This window comes from Anopheles marshallii, chromosome 2 (genome assembly GCF_943734725.1).
Source record: "Anopheles marshallii chromosome 2, idAnoMarsDA_429_01, whole genome shotgun sequence".
Classification (NCBI taxonomy): domain Eukaryota; kingdom Metazoa; phylum Arthropoda; class Insecta; order Diptera; family Culicidae; genus Anopheles; species Anopheles marshallii.
In genome coordinates this window covers 5,431,278-5,456,446 of record NC_071326.1, presented here as the reverse complement: position 1 = coordinate 5,456,446, position 25,169 = coordinate 5,431,278, and the positions used below count along the sequence as shown (strand labels likewise).

At 46.8% G+C, this 25,169-nt stretch overlaps 7 protein-coding genes across 7 annotated transcripts; 2 read left to right on the top strand and 5 right to left on the bottom strand.

Moving 5' to 3' along the window:
- Positions 1-332: 332 nt before the first annotated feature.
- Positions 333-2,614, bottom strand: LOC128719601 (L-asparaginase). Its single transcript, XM_053813228.1, has 4 exons — positions 2,314-2,614; positions 1,252-2,237; positions 993-1,178; positions 333-920 (listed from the first exon to the last, which is right to left on the bottom strand). Exons 1-4 carry the CDS (start codon positions 2,612-2,614, stop codon positions 333-335), a joined length of 2,061 nt encoding a protein of 686 aa, XP_053669203.1.
- A 3,366-nt stretch (positions 2,615-5,980) lies between these two features.
- LOC128718901 (dolichyl-diphosphooligosaccharide--protein glycosyltransferase subunit STT3B) lies at positions 5,981-8,711 on the bottom strand. The gene is made up of 4 exons (XM_053812516.1): positions 8,554-8,711; positions 6,876-8,315; positions 6,336-6,806; positions 5,981-6,248 (listed from the first exon to the last, which is right to left on the bottom strand). Exons 1-4 carry the CDS (start codon positions 8,709-8,711, stop codon positions 5,981-5,983), a joined length of 2,337 nt encoding a protein of 778 aa, XP_053668491.1.
- Positions 8,712-9,600: 889 nt separating this feature from the next.
- LOC128707216 (60S ribosomal protein L10-like) lies at positions 9,601-10,519 on the top strand. The gene is made up of 2 exons (XM_053802166.1): positions 9,601-9,953; positions 10,189-10,519. Exons 1-2 carry the CDS (start codon positions 9,625-9,627, stop codon positions 10,517-10,519), a joined length of 660 nt encoding a protein of 219 aa, XP_053658141.1. The 5' UTR covers positions 9,601-9,624.
- Positions 10,520-10,607: 88 nt separating this feature from the next.
- Positions 10,608-12,190, bottom strand: LOC128708747 (DNA-directed RNA polymerase III subunit RPC3). The gene is made up of 2 exons (XM_053803728.1): positions 12,044-12,190; positions 10,608-11,981 (listed from the first exon to the last, which is right to left on the bottom strand). The coding sequence occupies exons 1-2, from the start codon at positions 12,188-12,190 to the stop codon at positions 10,608-10,610; spliced, it is 1,521 nt and encodes a 506-aa protein (XP_053659703.1).
- A 277-nt stretch (positions 12,191-12,467) lies between these two features.
- On the top strand, positions 12,468-13,531 carry LOC128707859 (GDP-fucose transporter 1). The gene is made up of 2 exons (XM_053802818.1): positions 12,468-12,541; positions 12,604-13,531. Exons 1-2 carry the CDS (start codon positions 12,468-12,470, stop codon positions 13,529-13,531), a joined length of 1,002 nt encoding a protein of 333 aa, XP_053658793.1.
- A 149-nt stretch (positions 13,532-13,680) lies between these two features.
- LOC128707503 (TBC1 domain family member 7) lies at positions 13,681-14,798 on the bottom strand. The gene is made up of 4 exons (XM_053802457.1): positions 14,612-14,798; positions 14,350-14,534; positions 13,876-14,280; positions 13,681-13,794 (listed from the first exon to the last, which is right to left on the bottom strand). The coding sequence occupies exons 1-4, from the start codon at positions 14,796-14,798 to the stop codon at positions 13,681-13,683; spliced, it is 891 nt and encodes a 296-aa protein (XP_053658432.1).
- A 1,030-nt stretch (positions 14,799-15,828) lies between these two features.
- Positions 15,829-24,985, bottom strand: LOC128710223 (juvenile hormone esterase). The gene is made up of 5 exons (XM_053805269.1): positions 24,860-24,985; positions 20,938-22,069; positions 20,683-20,861; positions 20,331-20,614; positions 15,829-16,018 (listed from the first exon to the last, which is right to left on the bottom strand). Exons 1-5 carry the CDS (start codon positions 24,983-24,985, stop codon positions 15,829-15,831), a joined length of 1,911 nt encoding a protein of 636 aa, XP_053661244.1.
- Between the last annotated feature and the right edge of the window lie 184 nt (positions 24,986-25,169).

Sequence of the window (25,169 nt, the reverse complement as noted above, 5' to 3'; positions counted from 1 at the left end):
CTAAATCTGATACATTAAGTACGCAGCCATATCGTCTGATAGGGGTGTCAAACTCACAAAAATTTGGTGCCTTAACATGATCCAAAACAAAAGGGTAAATTTTAAAAATATCTATTTTTATCCAACTCTCCTGCAACCCTCATCAAAATATTTAAATTATCGTAATATCTACTGAGCAATTCTTACCCTTTATTCATTACAATGCCAGTCTAGCTTTACACTCGTGTGACTTAACACCAAAGCCTGGACACTTTCTACACAATCGCATCATATTTAACTTTTTTATCACAATACTCCTGGAAGTTACCCGCCTTGCCATGTGGACTCCACTTTTAGTCGAACGAATCCTTCATCGAGGATCGCTTATCCGTGTCGAACGATAGTTCATCTCCACGACGCGCCTCGTGACTCTCCAGCACCGGTATTACCGTCTCTGCGTTCGCTCTCATTGCGTAGTCCAATGGCGTCAGGCCAAGATAATCGATCGCATTCGGTTCTGCATAGTTCTTCAGCAGATATTGCACGATCTCCACGTGTCCGTACAGTGCGGCCACATGCAGTGCGGTACGTCCGCACGAGTCCTCCTGCGAGAGATCGGCACCCGCAATGCGATACGATTCAAGCCGCAGCTGCTGGTTGCGTGCCGCAGCTGCACACAACCCATCACCGATGGCACGTATCGAACCGGTCAGATGGGCACCGCACTTGATCAGCAACCGTATCGCCTGATGGTGATCGTGCATGATGGCATCCATCAGCGGTGTACGATCGTATCGGTCGCGTATATGTACGGCGGCACCATTCTGCAGCAGATACTGCACCATCTCGGTGTTTCCTTCGCAACAGGCCACGTGTAGCGCTGTCCGGTGATCATAGTTTTCCGCCGACATGTTCGCACCATAGTTTTTCAGGTTCGTCAACTGGAAGGTAAAGAAAAACAATTAGAAACTGAGCTCAAAATTGATCCGAGTTCAAGTGAAATATGGTGATACCTTTGTCGCATCTCCGGCCAACACAGCCGTGTTAACCATCGCTGGAAACAGGGATGACTTTAACTGCCCTAATTCCTTCGTGGACGTAAGATGGAGGGTTCGTGCGACAGCATCTATTAGATCGTATTCTTGCATTTCTGGAGGCTTTTCACAGGTAAGCTCTCCACGCAGGTTGCTTTTCATCATCTATAGAGTAAAAAAGGGACATTCACCATGACTATCCGAGACTGCAATTAAACTCTCCTACTCCATTGAATACCTTTTTCTTTGTTTCCCAATCCCACTCCTGCTTGCTGAGCACGTACGACAGCTTTGCCAGAGCGGCTTCCGGTGTCATATCGTAGCCCGGTATAATGCCGACATCCTGCAGCTGACGACCTGTTTCGTACAGATCGCAAACCGCACCCTCGTTGCACTGTGTACAATTCACAATCAGCACCTGGCGCTCATTCGCTTCCTTCAGTGCCGCGATCAGATCCGCTCGGTTGGTCGGAAAGTTACCAGCACCATACGTCTGCAGCACGACGCCCCGCATCGGTGCACGTAGGAATGCGTTGACCGTCGCTACGGAGATGCTCGGGAACAGCCGTAGCAGTCCCACGTTCTCATCCATCTGCAGATGTACGGTGAACTTGTCCACCGTGCACGGTCGGAAGATTACCCGATAATCGACCTCCACGTTGATGCCCATCTTTGCGAGCGGAGCCGCATTGGGTGAGTTGAACGCGTCCAACGACTCACTGCTCACCTTGATGGTACGATTGCCGCGGAACAGACGGCTGTTGAAGAATATGCACACCTCCGGAAGAACGTAATTTCCGGCCAGGATTAGTGCGGACGTAAAGTTGTCCTTACCGTCGGTGCGTGTTTCAAAGATTGGAATCTGTGATCCAGTGATAATGATAGTTTTTCCAAGATTCTCAAACATAAACGAAAGCGCTGAGGCGGTATAGGACAGCGTGTCCGTTCCATGCAGAATTACAAACCCATCGAAAAACTCGTACGACTGCCGAATGTCCGTAGCAATGCGCACCCAGTCGGTGATGCTCATGTTGGACGAATCGAGTAGTGGTTCGTACTCAGAAATTTGATACAGAATCCGTCGATGTTGGCCTTCCACGTACGGCAGCACCAATGGTGCCATATTTTTCGCCGGTCCATACCGCTTGCTTGCGTACCCGTCGTCGTGCATGTTTGGGTATTGGCGTATTTTGCGCACAAACTCGTACGGTCGCGGTTCCAGCGCTGCCCGTGATCAACGTGCAAATAAACAAGTTAGCATTAGAAAACACTCCAGTGATGTGTGAATTGTCTGACGTACCATTTTTCTCATTGCGCATCATGCCGATCGTACCGCCGGTGTAGATGACGAGCACTTTCGCTTCGGGTGCTTCCGACGGCAGTTTGCCATAGCTCGAGTTCCGCCGCATGGACAACTTGCTCAAATCCAGACTACCGTGCGGATTAACGTCAACCAACTGCTTGCGCTTCCAGGGCGAATGGGTCACGTTGTTGGTGGTGTTGCCGTTTTGGACCGTTAGCTTAATGGCGAGTGGTGTATCATCGTCACTATCTGGAGAGGGTGGTAGCGTAGGGGGTTTCTGATCGACGACGTCCATCATATGTGCAGCAGTAGCTTACAAATTGATCAAACAAACATTAAATTTCCTTCGATCAGGTGTTGATATCTGAAACGAGACCAAAGCAAATGATATTTAGCTGGTATGTGTGTGACAATGTTGATGAAATTTAACTGAGGTGAGCATCATAACCATCCACTGCTTGCATCATGTTTATTCATGAATTGTTTGCCAATAGGAATAATATCCTCCTGTGGTTGGTTTCCTATGTCAGAAGCATGAGACTTGAAATTTGGAATCTCATTAAATATTTTTAGCCAGTTTTAACTGGTTTTTCCGAAACAAATGAAACAGACATGTTCGGTGTTCTTTACATTTAATGTTAATTAATTCAATCTCTTGGAAGAATCCCAACTCCAAACTATATTCCACTTTCAGATGCGTCTATTGCATCGTAACGTAACACTTTCGTGTGGTGAGTTATGCACCACGCCGCTATTTTTAGGTTTCATGCACCCTGACCACACAGAAACATATCTGAAACATCTCCGCTTCCCAATGGGCCAACAGAACGCTTTACTGTTAACACCTCATTAGACGGTTTGTGTAAATTGTTAACGATTTGCCAGCTACGTTACAAGAATGCACTACTTTTCACGCACTGCTCGACACGCAAAGGGCAATCATTTGCTGACCTTATGCGGGGTCGCCACCTTCCAGGTCCTAGGCTCAGCCCTTACTTACCAGCTGCACCACACGAATGCACACGGTTTGTGAAAGTTTAAAGCTGATAAATGAAATACCAATGCACCACACTTCTACCAAGGCCGCTCCGGTTTTGCAGCACGTAATGGTACGCGTCACTACTCCACCTGAATTAACTTCACTTTCAAGATATATTACACCACCGCGAACATTTTGCTTCGGCCCGGCTAGTCGTGTCGTCGTTTCTTTGCCTCTTCTTAACGCATCTTTTTATGTTGCCGCCGGGTAAGACCTTCGAAGAATTTATGCGCACGCATCAGCAACATAATTGCTCCCGAACGAGCGATACTTGCGGGGAGGAAAGTTTTCGGTTTTCCGGTAAGTTTCGGTTGGCCTACAAACACATACGCAGTAACGAACGACGGTTAAGTAGGTCAACTTCCAAAATCATATGATACTGCTTGCCGGCTTCTCTAGACACAACGGGTGTATCCACCCTAGCCGAGCAATTTGATTGTTTCTTATCAGAGGGAAACTTGCTATTTGCTTTTCACTGGAAGATTCCCACTCTATAGTTCTGGATGTTTACTTTACATCTTTTACAACCGAAACACGCAAATGATATTATTACAATAAATGCGCTACTGTACTGTTCCTGTGTAGTACAAGGTACAATATTTAGGATGATACACTTACTATTAAATATTGTTAATGTTTTTGACACTAATCGTAAATCATTTGGAGCAGCGGAAAGTTGGGAAATATTTGTCTATTTCAGGACGAACGTTTTTCTATTACAATCAATCACACTTGCGCTACCGATGTTCGTGTTCACCGATTAACGTTCACTAAATGACTGAAGCGCGCCAATAAACGTACCGGTCAATATGAAGGCAAACGTATCAACGCTGAAGCTCAAATAGTAAACCAGACAGCCGTTAAAGCGTGCACGCACGCGACTACGCGCGACACTCTGTCAACAGGATTGGCAAACAAGTTACCCTTTCTCACATCCGCATGATTCCTTTCCTTCCTTTTGTATCCCATAACTTCACAGCCTCGGAGATAACAAAATGGTTATGGACGGGCCCACAGCCCATTTAGCGAACTGTTGAGGAAATTATCCTCGTTTTGATTGTAAAGCGACGCTATCTAACGATATTTCGATGACTTCAAAATATTTACCATTAGCAACTGAGGCACATCGCAAGTCATGCGCATCGGTACGGGTTTTGACCGAAATTTGCCAAGGAGGCAACAAAGGTGGGTTATTCCAGGGACCCTACAATTTCAATATATTACCGTATTTTCCCAACCGCCAGCCGAAACATCTATTGTCGTTCTTCACCGTTCAGTCGTCTGGGAACAAAACAAAATTGAAATAATTATTTTTGCGGGTAAACACCACTTACTTGCATATAAACGAACGAACAGCACAGCCACAATTTTCTCAATGATTACGGTCGAGTCTCACAATAACCAGCGAGCTGTTTTGATGTCACCCTTCGGTTGTGTGATTTATTTTCGCCTTAAGTTGTATTCAGTGTTCGGCTAGAAGTTTGCATGTTGTTCGTTTGCTTTGTTGCTTTTTCTTCATTAACTTTTCTACGTTTACCATCAACCCGGAGCAGATCATTGGAATAAATGCACAAATAAACACACGCGTACTAATTGGATCGATCCTCAAAACGACAAACGATCGAAATCGATCAGTTACAACGGAAACTCGTATCCCACTACTATTGCCATGCACATGTGTACGATAAAATATACGTTTCCATGGTAACAAAACGAGCACATTTTCAGCAGACAAAAACAAGTCATGATATTGCAGTGGGTGCGTGTGTGCCTTGAGGTGTTTTCAGTACGGTCTTCTGTTTCTTTTTGTAGCTTTCTATTGTTTTTCACCATCCTTTTTTAATCATATTTGTTCTTTTTCGTTTTTGTTTTCTTTTTCTATCTGAGTGGAAGGTTAAACAGAAAAATCTTCCACCGAAACGCAAACACTTACGGTACCTAATTGTTTCACATCTTTCTCTCTCTCCCTCCTTCGTCTATTCCTACTCTCCATCCCATTGTATATTAAGGGTGCATAAAGAAACTCCGCGGGATCGAAGATTCGTAGCATAGTAAAGGTAACACGAATTATTCAATCGAATGTGCAAGAGGAGAAATAACACAAATGCAGATGTTTGTGGAATAAAACCTAACAAACAGATTGTGCATCAAACACATCAAATAGCCAAACTATCGATCCTCAACGACCTGTAATCTAATCATTCGAAACGAGAAGAACGCTAATGCAAGAAAGGTTGAGCTATTTGCCTACTTTATTGCATTCTCTCCCATTGCAATTTAGTTGTTTATGTTTATTCCTGACATCCGGGACATCTTATTTGCTACTATAAAGAACCAATGAGATAAACAGGTTTTGGCGACACATTCATCCGTTTGACGCAAATTTGATCGGTCGAAATATTGGGGGGTTGGGTATTGTTTTCCAGTTTTTCACAGCATTTTGTCGCAGTGCACCCGCCGCGTTATTACAAAAACCTAATTAAATTGCTCATTTTTTTACGTTTTTGTTTCTAACTTCTCTCCCCTTTTAGTGCTTCAACGTACGTGAGAAGAGGAGGACAGTTCGACTTGCCCAAATGAAAAGAAGAACCTTTGGAGTCGCGTTTGTTTGCTCTACTCGACTGTTTACTTATTCCGCTTGCCCTTCACTACAACAGGACGGTTTTTGATTAGCCCTTTCCTTCGTTTGGTAGTCTTGCGCGACACAAAATCGCCAGCCGGCAGTACCCGTTCGTCCGGCTTCAGGGCGGGCCGGTTGAATTCGTGCGGTTTCTTCACACGGTAGATGCGTACAAGCCAATGTTCGCTCGTGTACGCCTCTTCGAGATACGTCAGCTCAAAGTCCTTGTTACCGATCACTGCATTACGGGTGCGATCGTATCCAGCAGCACCTCTATTGTCATGATGAAGAGGAAGATCATACGAAAAATGGAATGATGGAGTATCCAGCATCACAGGATCACGCCTTCCATGCACTTACCTGTAGTCGAGCTTCAATTCACCAAACTTGTAGTAGCTCAGTTTGTACATCAAACAGTTCAACAGTGCAGGTGCACCCTCCGAATCGATACGGAACTCGCCCCGATCGGTAAAGTAATCGCTTTCGCGTATATCCTTCGGATGTTCGCCCTCTGCAATACGCACCATCCAGAGGAACTTATTGATGTCATCCCCAGAGTAGCCGATCACACCACCAAAGATCACTAGCACGTAGTCGACATCGAGAGAGGTCATGATTTCGTACGCTTTTTCCTCGGGTGAGGACATAGCTTTGCCGACGAGCGCGATATGACTATTGTTCCAAGTATTATTATCTACCAGCGTAGTCCTGTTTGCCATACCCGCTATCTGATAGCCATAGTCCCACCAGGACATGACGCGAGCATCCGGTGCAGTGTTTTGCCACAGCCAGTAGTAGGCCTCACGGAAATCATCCAGAATGTTACGAGTACTAGGAAACGAAATAAAATAGGAAATCATTTGCGAACTTATTTTACGAAAGACGGTATCCATTTCTTACCCATCGTTACTGTTGTAGAAAGCGAGCACAATTGAGGGCGAGCTGTAGGCGTTGGACGTAACCCACGTGCAGTGCACCGCAAACATCATGAGCAACATCAAAATGGCGACTATCACTATGTTTTTTACGTTCGAACCAAGTCCCGTATTCTGTTCTCCATGTGCGCTATGCGATGTGAGGTCATGTTTCGGGCGGTGCTTAAGTTTGCCTGCCTTATCGTACATTTGCTTCTTCTCTCCGCTTGCATCTTCTCCCTCGCCTTCTCCACCGCTCTCTTTGGCACCGGCCGCGTTGTCCTCCTTCAGGAATACTTCCAGCAGCCCGGAAAATGCCACTCCAGCCAGTATGCATACGACGGGTGTCAGCGTCAGCATTAGACGCACCATTACACCCGCAAAGTACACGGCACTGATCGCGTACAGCACGACGAACACACGCTCATCGTTGATCTTCTTGATGCAATACCACAGTCCCACTGGGAAGGTGCACACCAAAATGTGAAGATCGAAGAAGAACGAGAACCACGTCGTCGGTTGATGCTCCGACACGGACGCAATGATCGGAATGTGAATTTTCGCGTACCCGGTATCCCACAACGAGTAGAACCGTCCGCTCCAGGGTGCTATCACGCCGAGCATCGTAAGCAGTACTACACCGGCGAATACGACACCAGCTGCCAGCAAACCACCGATGAGGAAAAGCCGCTTGAATTCTTGCTTCGACAGCACTGTTTGAACGTGCTTCAGTACGGCAACGGCGAACAGCAGCAGGAACACACCGGACGCTGCCATATGCTCACTCGTGCGAATCGGTTGGAAACCAACGAATGGAATTTGCATCGAAAGGATCAGTCCCAGAATGTAGAACGTCGTGTAGGAGGTAAACAGACGTGGCGAATAGCGGCCCATAATCAGCAGCACGAACACATGCAGCGGGATCAGATTGATGATAAACACGTAGCCGCCCCACGCGGACACCATGTAGAAGTAGGAGAGTGCCGTACATGCTGCCCAGTACACGCTGCCGGTTTTCACCGATTTCACCCAAAGATAGTAGGTGAACTGTAGGGCGAAAATCGCGATACCTTCGTTATCGTACGATCCCGCCACCGAGCGGCTAATATAGCCGGGTACGATAGCAATGAAGCTGGCGGCGAACAACCCGGCACCGGCCGACCATAGCTCCTTCGTCAGCAGGTACGTCGAGATGGCGGTCAGCCCGCTAAAGATCGGTGCTAGAAACACGCAGATGTCGCGAATGTGCACCGGAATGTTGAGCGTATGTAGCAACCAATGGATGCCACCCGACGTGATCATAAGACCGGGGTACACGGTACCGCCGACAATACGACCCAGCGGATACCAGGCGGATTCATCAAACCAGTTCAGGAACTTGTAGAATCCATTCTCCACCATGTGTGCCGTGGCACGGTAGTTGAACCTGTAAGCGGACAGTTCGACAGTTAGACAAATAAATTATTGTTCTATGCTGCTTCCTCCATGTCTGTGCGAGTATGTGTGCGTGCCGCGGCCACGTACGAAAACAAAACAATCGCACTGTTGCAAGGGACACGTAATCGCTAGCGTGTCGCTCCGTCCTTGTACCTCCCGGCCGGTTGTTTCGGTTATCGCTTTCTGAATGGCATATGTGCGTTATTAATGAATCATTTCTTACTTACCATGGATCGAATTCGTGGATAATGCTCTCGAAACGGATCACAGCAAACAGCCGGCTGGAGAAACCGCACAGCCATGCCAGCAACAGGACGGCGAATGTTATCAGACTGGAATAGCCGGCCGTCTTACGGAGTGTACTGCTCTTGCTGGAACGATTCATGGTGGCCAAGTGACTTTGGAGACCAATGGCTCGTACCGTCAGGAACTGTTCTTCTAGCTTTTCAGAAGATTGTTGCTTTTTCACGGCGCGGATACACGCACACACGCACACCACCACGGCTACCTAAGCCTAGCGAAACCGGGGAAGGAACGGCGAAAAAAGCCTATACAAAACCGACTAAAACTTGTCTTTCGCTGAAAGCTAATGAAGGTGGACCCTCTGGCAGTCCAAATCGGTAGCTAATAGCCGGCGTTACAGGGGCATTTCGCTACAAAACCGCGGAGTTTCCACGGACCGAACCAAGAAAACACCGGGAGAAACAATTAACACCAGCACCAATTCCAGCAATTTTACTTCTTTTTTCTTCTCGGCCAACAGTTGATAAAAAAGTGGTGACGTTGCGTTGACAGCGCACACAATGTTCGACAGTTTCAAATTTATGTTCGACACGCAGGTTCGGATCATTTTCGAAATCGAACTTGATTGAAAATATTTTCCGATGATCTGCCTTAAATTTTATTTGGAATTTAACTCATTTGAACATTGTTGAAATGCGCTCTTTGCCCCATTTACAATCCGTTCAATGTACAACAAAATGTTTCTCAAATTGCGTCTGTCCTACACCGATGCGCGGACGGGAAAACTTCCGTGTAGTCTCCAAATTTGATTTTTCTTATTTAACGTGTTTTTTCACCATTCTGTGCAATATTTATTCAAGAAATCATCAAAATCTAGTCCCATATTTGTACATAATTTTGCGTTGGTCTCAAATGTCAAAATTGCGCCAATTGTGAAGTATGAAGGGTGCGATGGACCAGCCTGGCTATTCACAAATCAACAAACTTCAATTTGTTTGACGTGCAGCTTCTCTTTTTCTTCGGAAGTCGGACGATTCACACGTGTGTATCGCAAAATGGGTCGCCGACCGGCAAGATGTTATCGTTACTGCAAAAACAAACCGTACCCGAAATCGCGCTTCTGTCGCGGTGTTCCGGATCCCAAAATCCGTATCTTCGACTTGGGTCGCAAGAAGGCGTTGGTGGAAGACTTCCCGCTATGCGTGCATCTTGTGTCGGATGAGTATGAACAGCTCAGCTCGGAGGCGCTCGAGGCGGGCCGTATCTGCTGTAACAAGTATCTGGTGAAGTTCTGCGGTAAGGACCAGTTCCATATCCGTATGCGTCTGCACCCATTCCACGTAATCCGCATCAACAAGATGTTGTCCTGTGCCGGAGCCGATCGGTAAGTGTTGTCCCTGAGGGTGTGCGAAAGCCCCTTGTAACCTTCAACTTCCCTATGATGATATTGCCATTTTCAGAGCATTGGGTTATGAATGCCCAATGATTACCCTTTCTTACACGTTGACAATTACTGAATTACGCTTTGCAACTCAAACTTCCTGAATGTCAGATCGTGCGCTGTAAATTCTAATCCACTTCCGTTCTTTTTTTTTCTCTCTCAACCTTGCGCCCAACAGGCTCCAAACAGGAATGCGTGGTGCTTTCGGCAAACCGCAAGGTACGGTTGCGCGTGTCCATATCGGACAGCCGATCATGTCGGTGCGCTCGAGCGACCGTTTCAAGGCGCAGGTCATCGAGGCGCTGCGTCGTGCAAAGTTCAAGTTCCCGGGTCGTCAAAAGATCTTCGTCTCCAAGAAGTGGGGCTTCACTAAGTACGACCGCGACGTGTATCAGAAGCACGCCGATGAAGGCCGCTTGGTACCGGACGGATGCGGTGTCCAGTTCCGCAACGATCACGGTCCGTTGAGCAAATGGGAGCAACATCAACGTGATCGCCTGGCCGCTTAGGCAGATTTTGCGTTCAAAACAAAACATATTGTTTCTTTCACTAAAATAAAGGAAAAATCCCCTTGAGCAGAAAGATTCTGTTGCAGATTTATTTCTGATATTGTTGATATAGTTTCAAAATGAAGATCGTTTCATCAATCCCAATTTCCGCACTGTAGAGACTCTTCACGCGCAGCTTTACCTTTGCCAGTATTTCCTGTTCGGGAGGTGTGAGCGTTTCCAGGATTTCGTTAATGTATGCATCCGATTCGCCGCGTTCCTTCATCGTCTCTACGATGCTCTCCAAACGCTGGCTCTTCTCTATCAATCGTTTGTTGACGGTCTTATCGTGCGTTAGGCGGGTGATCGAATTGTATAACGCCTTGTAGCTTAGTTCTAGCAGCATAGATACAATCTGCGACTGGTTAACGTAAAACAGAAAGAAAGACTTTGGCGCACCTGCGTTCCCACCGCCCGGTTTGCGGAACGTTTGAATTTGCAGGAAATTTTCCTCGAGCAATTTGTACGTTAACTGTTTCGCTTCCTTCGCGGGCACCATTGCTTCCTTTTGGATATCCTCCTGCTCGACGTACTTCTTCATCCGGATCACCCGGAAGATTCGTGCCGCTTTCGAGCCATACTTTTCAACGATAATATTCTCGATGCAGGCCCACGTCAGCTGTTCGAAGATTTTCTTCACATTTACCGTAAACTGCCCGCCACCCTTGGTGTCGAACTTGGACAAGTAATCGTTCGATTCCATCACGGAGATATACTGGTCGAGGTAGCGTAACATTTCAACGTTCTGAGACTTTCTCTCGCAGCGCTGCCTTAGGTCCACGAGCGCGATTGGATTCGAAACCGCTTCCCAAGGGTTCGTGCGTTCGCTCATCAGCTGCAGCAAGAACTTCATGCACTCGCCCGCATTGCTATCAATCAGCCGTTCAATCGCCGTTATCATGATCGTGTTACGAAAATCGATATGAAACTGTTCCACGTTCACGAGCCAGTGCACGTTTTCGTCGGGCGCTTTGACAGCTTTCCCGTCGTGCAGATCCTTCAATATACGCAAATCCAGCTCCGGCATGACGAATGGATTGGGAATGTCGTGACAGAGCTCCATCAATTCAGCGCTACCATCGCTGGGAATCGGTTCGGGCGCCCGAATGATGTAGTGTTCATTGGCGAGGTCACTGAATTTGTCTCTCAGCGACGCTAGCGTATTGTGATCCTTGATGTCCACGTTGGGCATCGATTTGACGATAATATACGATGCTGTCTGGGTACCTGACCGTAGCAATTCTTCCATCAACACTGCCGATTCGTGGCCGAACTTTGTCTGTACCAAATGCACGTAGCGTGGGTAGCGTAGGATCATCACTATGCGATCATGGTACAAGCGATACTCATACTGCGTGCGAGCCTTGTTTAACTCGAATCCTATCATGTTAAATTTGATCAATATGGCCAATGATTTGCATACCTAAAATGATAGGAAACTAGCATTATTTGAGCGAAATTGGGTTTATATTTCTGCCAATGTACCTCCGATTTGGTTAATCCTGTTGAACGAATTATTTGCGACAAAGGTTTTGCGATCGATGCAAACAGATCATCCACTACTGTCCGTACTACTTCCCCGAAATGTTGTTCTATGATGCGCGAGCATAACTTGCCCAGTTGGATAGACATTTTCAAGATTCCATGCAAAATAGCACAATGTTATTTTTCCCACCACGTTTCCGGGTTTTGTTTGCAGATGTTTACATGTGTGATTTTTTTTTGAGGGCCGGTTCGCTCTGACAGCTGTCAGCGGAAAGCATATGTAAACAAACACAGGTGAAAAAAAACTTCCCACCGACAAGCATTCCAATAAAGAAGATATCGCAGTTGTATCGATAAGAGCTAATGAGATAGTTTCGTAAAACGATGATAGTTGACTTCAGGTGGTTCTAAAAAGCAAGCTGCAATGTATCAACCATTGGAAAAGGAAAATTTATTCACGAAATACATCCGGATAGGCGTGGTAGTAGCGGCCTATTGGTAAGAATCAAATTGTATCATTGCCCTCTTGACTACGGAATTAATGAGATTTCTTGTTGCAGGATCATTTCCATTCTGACGGTATTTGTGAATAAAGCACTTTTGAGCGGGTTGAAGCTCGATGCGCCGCTATTTGTGACGTGGTTTCAAGTACTAACTTCCTCGTCAATATGTTTCACTATGAGCATGCTCGGCAAGCGCTATCCACGCACCGTATCCTTTCCCGATGGTAATCCTTTCGATAAGGAAACTTTCCGCAAGGTGATCCCTCTATCAATTCTATTCACGGCAATGATTGCGACGAACAACCTGTGCCTGAAGTACGTCGGTGTTGCCTTCTACTACGTGGGTCGATCGTTGACGACCGTCTTCAACGTGCTGTTGACGTACGCTTTGCTGGGACAAAAAACGAGCACCAAAGCGGTCCTGTGCTGTGTGCTGATTGTGGCCGGATTTTGGATCGGCGTCGATCAGGAAAGTTTAACAGAATCATTTTCGCTCATCGGTACCATATTCGGTGTGCTTGGCTCGTTGAGTCTTTCGCTGTACTCGATCTACACTAAGCGTACGCTGCAGTTCGTAAACCAAGAGGTGTGGTTGCTAAGCTACTACAACAATGTTTACTCTGCGGTACTTTTCATTCCACTAATGATCATCAACGGGGAGGTGCAGGAAGTGTTGAACTACGAGCACTTAACTGAAGCTTGGTTCTGGGGTGTTATGACGATTGGAGGTGTTTTTGGGTTTGCCATCGGATTCGTCACGACTCTACAGATTAAAGTTACCTCTCCGCTGACGCATAACATATCCGGTACAGCAAAGGCGTGCGCTCAAACAGTAATAGCGACGTCCTGGTACCAGGAAACAAAGTCATTCCTCTGGTGGACATCGAACGTGGTCGTGCTGCTTGGTTCGGCTTTCTACACACGCGTCAAACAGGTCGAAATGGACCAGCTGCATCGCGAACAAATGAACAGTCAGAAGGTGTGAGTAACAGTTGTTAGTTTATATCTTATCTCCTCATACAAAAGTACAGGGCTTACATTGAACAAACACAAGAAGTATCTTAAAAATAAAACATTAACATTGTGTGCTTTCCATCGAGCAGCTCTTTCAGAGTGGTTGCACGTTTTCGCTGACTAACTGAGTGTTTTCACCTTTGACTGCGGGATATATTCATGGCCCTTGTTCTGCTGCCACAGCTCGATCGCCCCGTTAACGATCATGTCGGCCGTTTCCTGTTCGTTTTTTATCTGAGAGAACAAACATCATTCAATTAGTTTTGTTTTATCTTCTGACGCTGGTTAACTCCACTAAGCCCGAGCGTAACTTACACTGTCGATGCATTCGAAGAGACTCTTTCGATCCACACAACGGAGCACGCGTCGACGCAACATGCGAAGTATCTCGATCATTACAAAAACTACGATTTTAATCGCTCCGCCACAGATCTTATCCCATATGCGAATCAATGCCGGTTCTGACAGCACACCGGCAAAGAATGATCGGTACCAGTCGGACAGTGGCAGTGCGGTTAACATATCACAGGACTTTAAATGGATGTACAATCCATTATCTTCCTTCTCCAGTATTGTGTAGGTCAGATCGGAAAGTTTGCCCATTTCCAGCGACACCTCCTCGGAGTAATCGTACAGACTTTTGGCCATCCAGTACGTTTCGATGTCATTATCGAAAATTTCTAACAGTACTTTTGTGATGTTACAGAAATGGCTTTCTTGCTGAGGATTGAACGGGCTGGATGAATATTTGCTGATGGGTAAATGTTGCAACTTTTACGACCAACTTACAGTAATGTCCCGGCCCAGATACAATTGTTTTTTCTCTAGCAGCCACATTGCATACAGCACCCTAGAGGTTGGAGTATTCTCATCGATTATTCGCATGGTTTTCAGTGCCTTCAGTAGATCGTTATACACGGCTACTCTTTGTTCCATCACGTAGTCCCGGGATTTATCATATACCGGTGTGACTCCTAACGACAGTGGATAGGGTTTAACAAAATACGTTCTTGAAGAATTCTTGGTTCATGTTGAGCGTTCTAATATTTACCAAGCAGCGAATTCCAAAGTACGGTACGATGTATTTTGGGTACGGTGAACCGAATACAGAACTGTGTCAGCTTGGTCAGATTGAGAGGTTTCTCTTTCAGCAGAATTTCTAGCGATTTCCGTTCTTCCACTCCACGGCAGCCTACCTTTTCATAGTAGGTTGAACGGAAATTACGCTCATCTGCCATATTCTGCTCTCGGCAAAACGATGTATTAGCAGAATTTAAACGTTTGTGATCACATTCGTTTAGTTATTGGGCTTTGTGCAATTATTTGCTTATTTTGAAGCAGATTGTATAAAGAACAAGGTGGTGCTTACTAACACATCCACATGCCTGTACGTTGACAGTTCCGAAGCCGATCATCTGATTGTCAAACTTCGGATGAATCTATCGCCACTTCGGCTTTTATACCCCTGTGAAAATGCTGCGCTAACCATGCAACCACATATTCAAAACAGTGCACACACGTGCGTTCGGTACTAGAGGAGACGATCTTGATATTTGAATATCGTATATATTTATTATTTACTTTTTGGCAAAGTGATGGACGAAAAGTACGTACTAAACAATGATTTTCAATTTCATGTCTATCTGCTCGTTTAACAATTTAACGATTCTAGACCAAACAACATGCAACCATGTTTCAACAGTGATCATCAGCAGAAATTATCGTTTCGAGTAAATCATCAGGAAATATGCCACCTTAAGCACTATAATAACACAATCGGTTCGAGTTTTCATACTGGTTTATTTGTCGGTAGATTCATATTTAAGCATTCAGTCCACGATAGAAATGTCCAAAATTTGTCTATTTTGTAACCCTATTTAAACCTACTTATTTCGCAGAAGGAAAAACAAACATAACATCAACTACATCCGTGTACGGTAAGACCAAATTGAAACACTTACTAGTCTAGCGTATCAAAATCGTTAGAAAATGTACTTCTAAAACCCCCCCACAATGTGTCAGCTCAACATTAAACACGAAACTGGACCGGTGGTCTACTAGTTGTCTCATGCGCTAGGAATGAAACAATCCTAATACCAAACATTTCTGTTTCTATGGCTTAAAAAAATTCGCTAAAGCTATACCTCAGAAAGCAGATTGCTTGCAGAGTTGGAGCACCTAACAGCAAGTGAGCAATGCTTCTACACCCACACAGCAGACTCGCTGATCCCGACGATCGACTCCGTCTTGTTGTACTATTACGTTGTATTACAACAGATTGCCATTGTACTTGCTGAACGCTTCGTCCCAGAACTGTAGCCGCACTGCCTCGGGGTTCGTTTTACCCTCGAGCGTCCCGGTAATGTCCAGATAGGGTAGCTCGGTCATCGTGTTCGGTATCACCGACGGCCAGTTGATGCCTAGCACCAGCTCATCCTCTCCAAACGGGGTGGGATTTCTGTAAATGGAATGGCAGCAATGATTAACTTCTGCATGTACGAATGTGAAATGTTAAGGTTCGATTGGTTATCTTGGCACTTGGCATAATGTCACCCGTTACAATGTGTTCTAAGGACACCGGCGCGCCGTTAAAGGCGCACGTTTCTATCGTCGCCAATTGCAGAGGATTCATAAAACTCTGCATCATTGCAAATGCCTAGCGCACAAGAATGGGCACACCTTCCTAATTAACGCTAGCAAATCATCCAAACCGCCTTATGCGCCACAGGGCCTAATGGACACCTGCGGATTCGTAACGGTCATCAATCAAGCCCTTGTTGGGGAGCCTCGTGACGCCTTGGTCCATTTGACGTGCCATCGACCGCGGTCATCGTGCGCTACTCCCTGCTGCATATATGGCCACATCAGTCATCTTTTTTTTCCTGCAAACTTCCACCACCGCGCTACCGTGTGCTGATTGATTTTCGGATTGCTTATTGCCGTAGTTGATTTTTTGACATTATTGCCTACCGGCAACCATCTCCCTGGGCAGCGTGCAGCGAATGGGAAATTAGCCGGCATTGCTCTATTAGCGATTGCTTTAGTTGCCGTGCTAAACTGTCTACCGCAATACAATATTAGCCGCGAAGCACGTGCTAAGTGCGGTGGGTGCAATGTGCAAAAATGTTCCCATCGTACGCCAGGTGTGGAAATAACGCCCTCCGAAAATGTTGCCAGTGTTTCAACCGATTGCTGCACCCTTTTTCGCTGCAGCGCAGTTCAAGATCACTTGCAAAGGCTCGATGCCGCGATGGGCGAACGCCGGAAGGGTCAACTCGTTTGGATGGGTTGGAAGAGTGGAGAAACAACCTTTTCGGAGCAACCTTATCATCAGTGTTGTCTTTGGATCGTTCAAAAAACAGAGCCCCGCCGAGGTTACAATTGTGGCCGGGTAGCCCTGCTTGGGTTTGACGATCGTGCGCAGACGCTGTGCCTTGGGAGACCCATAGGTGGGCACGGTTCGAGGGCGACTGTTGTGCTGCAAACGGCGAAGGAAAGCCGGTTCGTGTCGAGCGGAGGGAATCGAGTTTTTCCACCGTGCCGACGCATATTTTTCGCGAACCCCACACCACTGTCCGATCGGTGCCGATGCGCGTGCGGTTGTAAAAGCGTTACATAAGGAAATGCGAAACAAAACCAAACAAACCAGCCCATTTGCTGGCACGGGCCACGGGTTTGGCACCGTTGCCTTACTGGAGTGTAAGGAGTGCATGCAAGCTGGTCGAGCGTTTGCTGCCGTACTTCCCTGCCAGTGTTCCCCAATTTTGGGCCAAACTCCACCAAACACTACATCAACGGTCAGGTGGCAGTTATCTTCAACAGCCTCACACTGGCGAACCGTAAATGTTTTTTTTTTCTCATGGTTATTGTTGTGCGCGAGGGGGGTCTTTTTTTTGCATAACTTCTTAACGCGCACGCACTTTTTAAAGCGTGTTTGGTGTTTGGGGCATTGATGCTCTGTAGGTGCCAAGCAGAATGCACCATGCGTGGCACGCGCGCAATGAAAGGCAGCTCGCTGTCAAGCTTTCAAATTGTTGTTAGCTTATTGATCGCGTGCCCGAGCCGGTGTTGCATTGCACAGTGCAGTGCTTACGAGCTAAGGCAGGCACGCGGTACAAGCACGTGGAGTGGGATTTGAAAAGAAGCTTTAACGTTTGCAGCAGCAAATTAAGATTAGAATTATGGGTAATGAGCGAGCTATTTCAATCTATGTTGTGCTTATTATATGAATTGATTTGAAGTGATTATGGTTATTTAAGATTGGGACATTCAAGTTTAAGTTTTGAGAATGAAGAAGAGTTCGAAATCTTTCATATATCTGCGAACTTTAAGCATTTAGGCAAGCAAAATGGAATAAAAAAATGTTAATTCTAAACAACCATTCCGTTTCATGAGCAAATACAAATTTAAAGCTCAGCATGTGGGAAACGGAAACATCAAGAAAGTGTCACTTTATCGCATGCAGTGAATAAACAAAAGCCGTAGCAGACTGCAAGGTTTTTAAAAAAAAAGTTTGTTTTTGCTAACCACGCTCATTGTCGTGTCAAAAAAAAACCCCCGAAAGAACTATCCTTGGCCCTTGGCGTAACGTGACTAGAAGCATAGCACACTCACCCGAATTGCGGATGACGCGGTGTTGAACATGTCAAAAGGAAAACTCTTCGAAGTGCCCAACTGTTAGTAAACTTTACCCGAAGTTTGTGAGGCACTCCGTTCCAAAGTTTCAGGGTGTGGAAAGTGAAGCAGTCACGCAAGGTTCCGTGGGAGAACTTACGACTTCAAACGCTTCTGTCTCGAAATCATGTGTTTCGAAGTTGGTGGAGATTAGAAATTTTTAAATCTTAAAAAAATTACAAATAAAACAATTATTTTTTTAAATCATACAAATCATCATTATCATACAGTTCTAGTTAAATTTTTGAAAAAAATTCTACAATCACCATTTTCTGAGTCAGAAATTCAAATATTCAACGTTTACTACTTCGTTTAATTTCTTCAGGAAATTATTCAATACATTTAAAGAACTCTTCTTCTTCTTCTTCTTCTTTTACCGGCAACATAAACCCCGCGATGTCTTGGGGCCCTACCATTTATGACATTCTTTAACTTTATTTCCCCTTGGCTTGCCTGATTGGTCCGGATGGGATTTGGCAACGGTCCGGTGCCTGTGTGAAGACCGGCTCCGCTACCAAACACACCACCGGGGCCGCCACATTTAAAGCACAACGTGCAGGAAATATAAACATCGTGAAACTATCACTTCATCTGTGCTCCGTGCAGTGACCAAATTGCCGTGTAAATCTCAGATTTAAAGGTGGCAAAAGCGATAAAGTCTTCAAAAAAATGTATTACATAATATCAACGTAAGGGAGCGAATGGATTGGCTCAATAAATACCCCCACTACACATCCGACGGTTTGTGTTTCTTGCTAGTTTCTGTCTGAAGTGATAACTAGTGCATCCCATTGATAAAAATATATACAATAAAGTCTTCACTCGAACGTGCTAATTTTGGTAGGTTAATGCAATGCAATGTTAATGCAAGGTACTTTATCGTAAAGGCTCATCCTCCACCTACTCATTAAGTGACCCAGTTCATAAGCAAAAAAAACGAAAACATTAAAATTATGGAATAAATTGTCCAAAATGTGGCCACCCTTCCACTGGAGTAGCAGAGTGACTGCAACCCAGAAGGTACGGCGATTCGGTAAAACGAAGAAGGTGATCTTTTTAAAACGGTAATCGTGGGAATGGAGACGCATCGGAATAGTGTACCCGAGCAACACCCGGTACAAGTTTGAGTTTTTCGGCTGTCCCCAAAAAATGGGGTCACCCGGTACCGGCAACACCGGGGCGGGTAAAGACGAGCAAAAAGGGCTTGGATTGCGCGAAAGGGCCGGCACAGTTTACGAGCATTAACAAGGGCTCTGTACTCCAGTGTGCGGTGTTTTACGGCGCTGCGAAGAGCAGAAAATAATAGCCAGTTGGGACAGAAGAGGGTCAACGATTGAGGTTACCTGTGGCATGGTTCATTAAACTGGCTACGCGTCTGCGTCTCCCTTCTCCATCTTGCATCTGCATATCGTTAGCGATTTATTGCAATAAGCAGAAAATGGATGGTACCGTGCAATAGTAACAGAGAAGAAATCTAAAGTAATTTTAAAAGTCACAAGCCAATTAAATTTTATAACGGAATCGAATGTCCAGATTCCGTTTCGTTTAATTAGTCTGGCAAACGACTGATGCTCGTGCGCTTATCAATACACGCCGAAAGGAGCCAACACAACCTTGAGCATAACAGTAGCTTTTTTTCGTTTCGCTTCGACAGCCTACCAGCCTTGACCCTGCTTCGAAGATGTGTTGGGCCACCGTCAAGATCCAGAGCTCCCAGAGCTCGTCCGTTCATTAGTATGCGCCAGTGTCCTAACGGTTTGCTACCGTGAGCTAGCGGCGGGGTGTTTTCGGACGCACCGTAAAGTCAAGAGCTGAAAGCAGTCGACGGTGTTGCATAATCAAATTCCAGCGAAACCGTTTTACCACACTGCAATAAAAGCAGTTTGGCCACCAAAAAAACAGAAATAAAAATAACACAACAAGATAAGACTGCGAAAGATGGCAACGATGAGCGCACGACGGTACAGGTTTGTCGAAATGCGTCCTTTCCACACTGCCCCGACACAAACGATAAGAGACGTGGCGTACGAAAACGCAATGTCCCGCTCGGTGGTTGTGGTGTGTGTGTGTGTTTTCACCGGCAATCCAGTACTTACCCGTACTTGGCAAAGTTGGACCACATGCGGGTCATCTTGTGCATCACCTGCAGCTCGGGTGAGGTGTTGTCCAAGCGCAGATTGAGCACGCCGAAGTGGAACAGATATCCGAGCTCGTCCCCGTGACACGCACCGGGCCAGTCAATGCCCAGTATCCGCTTGTAGATCCCGAGCGCACCGTCGTACGCGAACCGATACACCCAGGTTGAGTTTAGCCCATTGTGGGACGCGTGCAAGCGGGCGTAGTCGGTGATACCGTGCAGGAACATTACATCCGACATGAGCTGCGGGCAGGAAGATAGAACGATAAGGATTCACTATCCGTTTGGACGCTACGCCACACTCCACTTACGTTCATCATCTCCTGGATGGTTTCGTTCGAGACGCGCCTTTCCCCCATGTAGAATCGCTTCATCCGTGCCGCGAATTCCTTGCCCTCGTGCGACTCCCGATCCAGCTGCAAATTCAACGGTATCAGTCGCTCAAAGTCGGCGTCGAGCGTTTGGAGCAAATTTGGATCCTTGCGTAACCCTGCAATCCGAGAAGACACTCATTAAACGGCGTGACATACATCGGTGGCGGACAACCCCCAATCACGCCAGCTTACGTCGCATAAACAGCATCGCTTCGTGCGAATTGAAACCGGTGATCACCGGCACATGATGGTACCGGCCGCTCTTCAGCAGTTCCAGCGGTTCCTCCACGATCAGCGGCACTTCGTCCGAGGCATCCTCACCGGTCCAATCCTCCAGCGATGGCACGAACGGCAACCCGATGTTTTTGCGCACATCTTCCGCGGTGAGCGTTTTGAGGGCCGCGTCGACAATCTTCTGCGGGGCGGTCCGACGCAGCTGCTCCAGCAGCTCGTCGGTATCGTTCGTCCGAATGCCCAGCAGTTGGGCGAGCTTGAATGCACGATCTTTGGTGTCACGGGCGATAGCCCAAGGGTTCAGCACCGAACCGCTGTGGGCGATCGCTTTGTGGAACAGTCCCTTCGACAGGAGGGACAGTGTGAGCAGCTGCACCGACACCGATCCGGCCGACTGTCCGAAGATGGTCACATCTTCGGGATTACCGCCGAACGCGGCGATGTTTTCCTGGACCCAGCGCAGTGCCAACACCTGATCCTTGATGCCCGCGTTGCCCGGTGCGTCCCGACCCACGCTCAAGAATCCGAGCGGTCCGAGCCGATAGTTGAACGTCACCAGCACCACTCCGTTCGGCACGAGATAGTCCGGCCCGTACAGGAACGCATTGCCGGACCCGAACGAGAAAGCACCGCCATGGATCCACACCATCACCGGCAGCTGCGGATTGTCCTCGCCGATCGGCAGCTCCGGCGAGTACACGTTGAGGAACAGACAGTCCTCGTTGCCCTTGTAGTTGTCCAGTATCATGTTGCGATGCGGACAGACGGAACCCTCACGTGTCGCACTGCGGACCCCTTTCCACGGTTCCTCCGGTAGCGGGGCTCGGAACCGACGCTCCCCGACCGGTGGCTGCCCGTACCGGATGCCTTTGAAGGCGTAAAACGACCCGGAACCGCCACCCTTCACCTGCTGCAGCCGGCCCTCCAGTGCACCGTTTTTGGTGAGTATGATGGCACGGGACTCGCGCTTGAACGAGCTGACCACATCGCGCACGAAGCCCATGGTCGTGCGCGGTATGATCCGGACGAGTGAGTTGATCGAGTCCGAGTCACGTGCGATGCCGGTGAATGTTTTCCATGCTGCCGTTTCCTGTAACCGTTTTGTGAAGGTTAACACGTGGTGGGGGTGGAATTGGGTGGTTAGATGCGGTTTAGACAAATTGTGCAATTGGTACCAATTGCGATAAAGGAATAGCAGGGGTTCCCGTAATACTTTGTCTGGTTCCATCAATTTCCTGTTCATGGGGCTAATGTCTCACTTATGGAGCATCAGTGCAAAGTACCTCCTATTACTGTGAAATGTAATTGGTAATGGACACAAGCTATTATTTCGTGGCGTAACGACCTACTAGGAGTTATGCCTGTCATTTCTCAGGACTGGGGTCGTAATGGGATTTTGGACCGGTTCTGTCGTGTGGAGACCGGCACCGTTACCAACACAACACCGGGACCTCCCTCAAGCTCAAGATACATGAATCTACGGAGATTCATGCATCACCCAAGATTTGAGACCTTTACTCAGCTTCAGGTCATGATTCGCTACTACTTGGAAGGTTAATTAATCTTATGAGAGTTGATTCTTCATTTGCATGACTCCTCACTCAAGATTCATATGAATGATTCTTCTCTAAAGGCTCAACACTAGTTGTGATCTAATGATTTTATGATAATAAGCCTTCTAATGTCTGAGATGTTATGATAAGAAAAGCTAAATTCTACACTCAAAGATCTCACTTATTACACATCCTTATCCTAACCTCCGGTAAACCTAGGCCGTAGCTCGTAGCTAAAGGGTACACCAAATGGAAAACAAACTTAAGCAAGACATCCTACTCCCCAAGGTTTGAGTTCTGCCCTCTGCTTGAAGTACAATTTCTAGGCGAATTGAAAACAAAAACCCCCCGACCGCTCAATTTCGCTACTCTCGTGCCGTTAATCTGCAACGCTCGGGTGCATCATAGCGTAATGGCCAAACAGCCTTCGATGCGGCACGGCACTGCGCGATGCACCTGTTTCGTTTCGCGGCAGTTGACTGGGCAAGCATTAATTAGCAGGCAAAGCAACACGCGTTACCACCTCCACCGGCGGTCTTAAACGGTCACAACCTTGCCATTGGCGAAGGTCACACTTGTCGCCGGGCTTCTTGCTTCACTTCTTTCTCTCTTTCTCTTCCCCTCCCCTATCGCGCTCGATTGGTGACCGTGGCGCACAATTTCACCATTGCTTTCCATCATCATGCAGCGCATTACTGCCCACCCGCAACCCGCCGAAAGTTCCCTTCCAGTTTGTTTGTTTCCTTTGCCCCAGCGGCCAAGACCTTCCTTTCTTTCCGCATCCGTGGCAAAGTGGAGAAGATGAATAGTGCGGCCGGTACTTGCCGTGAGGTCACGTTCCACGCTCGGTGAGCACCGGGAGTGTCATTTTCGTTTGTCATTTTTTGTGTCAATTTTTAATGCTCACACAGCCACAATCTCCGGCACGACTGGCGAATGGAGGATCAGGCCGGGTAATGATGGTTTCCTTCCTTTCTCTTGGGCCTTTTTTTTTGCTTCATTTCCATTGGACCCACGGTGATGCGATCGCCGCTAATGCGCGTTCCATGTTTAGTGACTCAATGTGTGTACGTTTGCGCCCGCGAGTCAAAGTGTGTACGAAAGACCTCATCAATGGGAGGGAATGGAAACAAGTTCCAGTTTGATCCCTTCGGTGCAGTCATTTGATCGCTGGTTAACCATCAAATGTGTCTTTCGCACAGTGACTAGCATGACGTAGCGATTAATTTGCTTTGTGGATTATTCTCTTGTGGTTGCAGCATGGTAAAGGATTATGTTATTTTAATAGCTCTTAAGGACAAGGACGCCTATTAACGCAGTGGAAGATTAATTAGAAGCCCTACCAGACATGGCCATGAACACTAATAAAGCATAGATTAATATGCCACATTTACAAACGTGTCACACTCGCGATCATTGCCTGACACTGCGTATTGGATTGTCCAATTTTTCCCCACTTTTTACCGTCAATCTGCTAATTGGAGAGCGCTCTCAGCTCGAAAGCACAGTGAACAAACACTAAGCCTGATCTATGCCTCGGTCCGGGGGTCGAGCGGTGAAAGCCTTCGCACCTTTGGCGCTTGGCTATTGTTTTTCTTTTTGTTTGCGCCTGTATTGAACCGACCCCGTGAACTCCGAATGTTGCAGCTGCAAGCAACCAGAAAGCAGTAGTTACCGTTTGTACGAGACGATTTAATTGCCGCGTTTGCAGTTAAATTTAGACACGATCGACGAGTTGATAAATGTAATCACTATGTTACACCACTGCCGTACGATTTTAAATGGCGGTTTATAAATATTGCAGAAAAAAGGTTGCTCGCGTCGATTAAATTAGGCAGGAGATTTACACTTGCTTTAATTATTGCAATGGAAAAATTGAATGGCAATTTTAAGTTCCATTTCGATTCGTTTGACCTAACGCAAAACTCAACATCATGACATTCAGTGGCAGTACGTTAAAATGTTTTTTCTAATGGAAAAGACATAATATTCCAATATTTGGCTTTCAGCGATAAAGAGGGACACCTGCATTTTGACCTAATTTACGATGACACCCAAGAGAAAGCCCAGGCAGAGACAAAAGAGTAATAATTAAGGATTATTTTGCTTTTTTCCTTTGCGCTTGAACGCATGGAAGCTGCAAAAACCGTTTCACCAACCCAGCACGATATGATCCTGTAGCTTTACGGTTGGTCGAAACCGAAAGACAGCAACGCGTCAGCAAGTGACGCCCGTGAGAGACAGCAACGCGCCGGCAGGTGACGAACCTCACCAACCGCACACACTCGCGCACACTCCCGTAGAATTCCCGGCCAATGCTTGCTTACCTTCAGTTTGTTCGATAATTGACCGGCACTGGCCAAGGCTTCACCGAACGTGGACGGTGGCAGGGCATAGCTGGAATGTACGCCGATCGACACGAGGGACAGAATCAGCACACGGAAGGCGTACATGGTTCGTCTAACAACACGTCTCGTTGAGCTTCTCTCGGGGGTATTTGTGTTGTTTGGCAGAACGTTCCGATTCTTCCTTCGCCGGAGAAGGAAGTCACGTTCTGGACGGCTGTTGCAGGCGGCCCCCGATCTGCTACTGCACCAGGCTGTGAACGGAAGTGTAGACAAAACTTATTTCGTATGG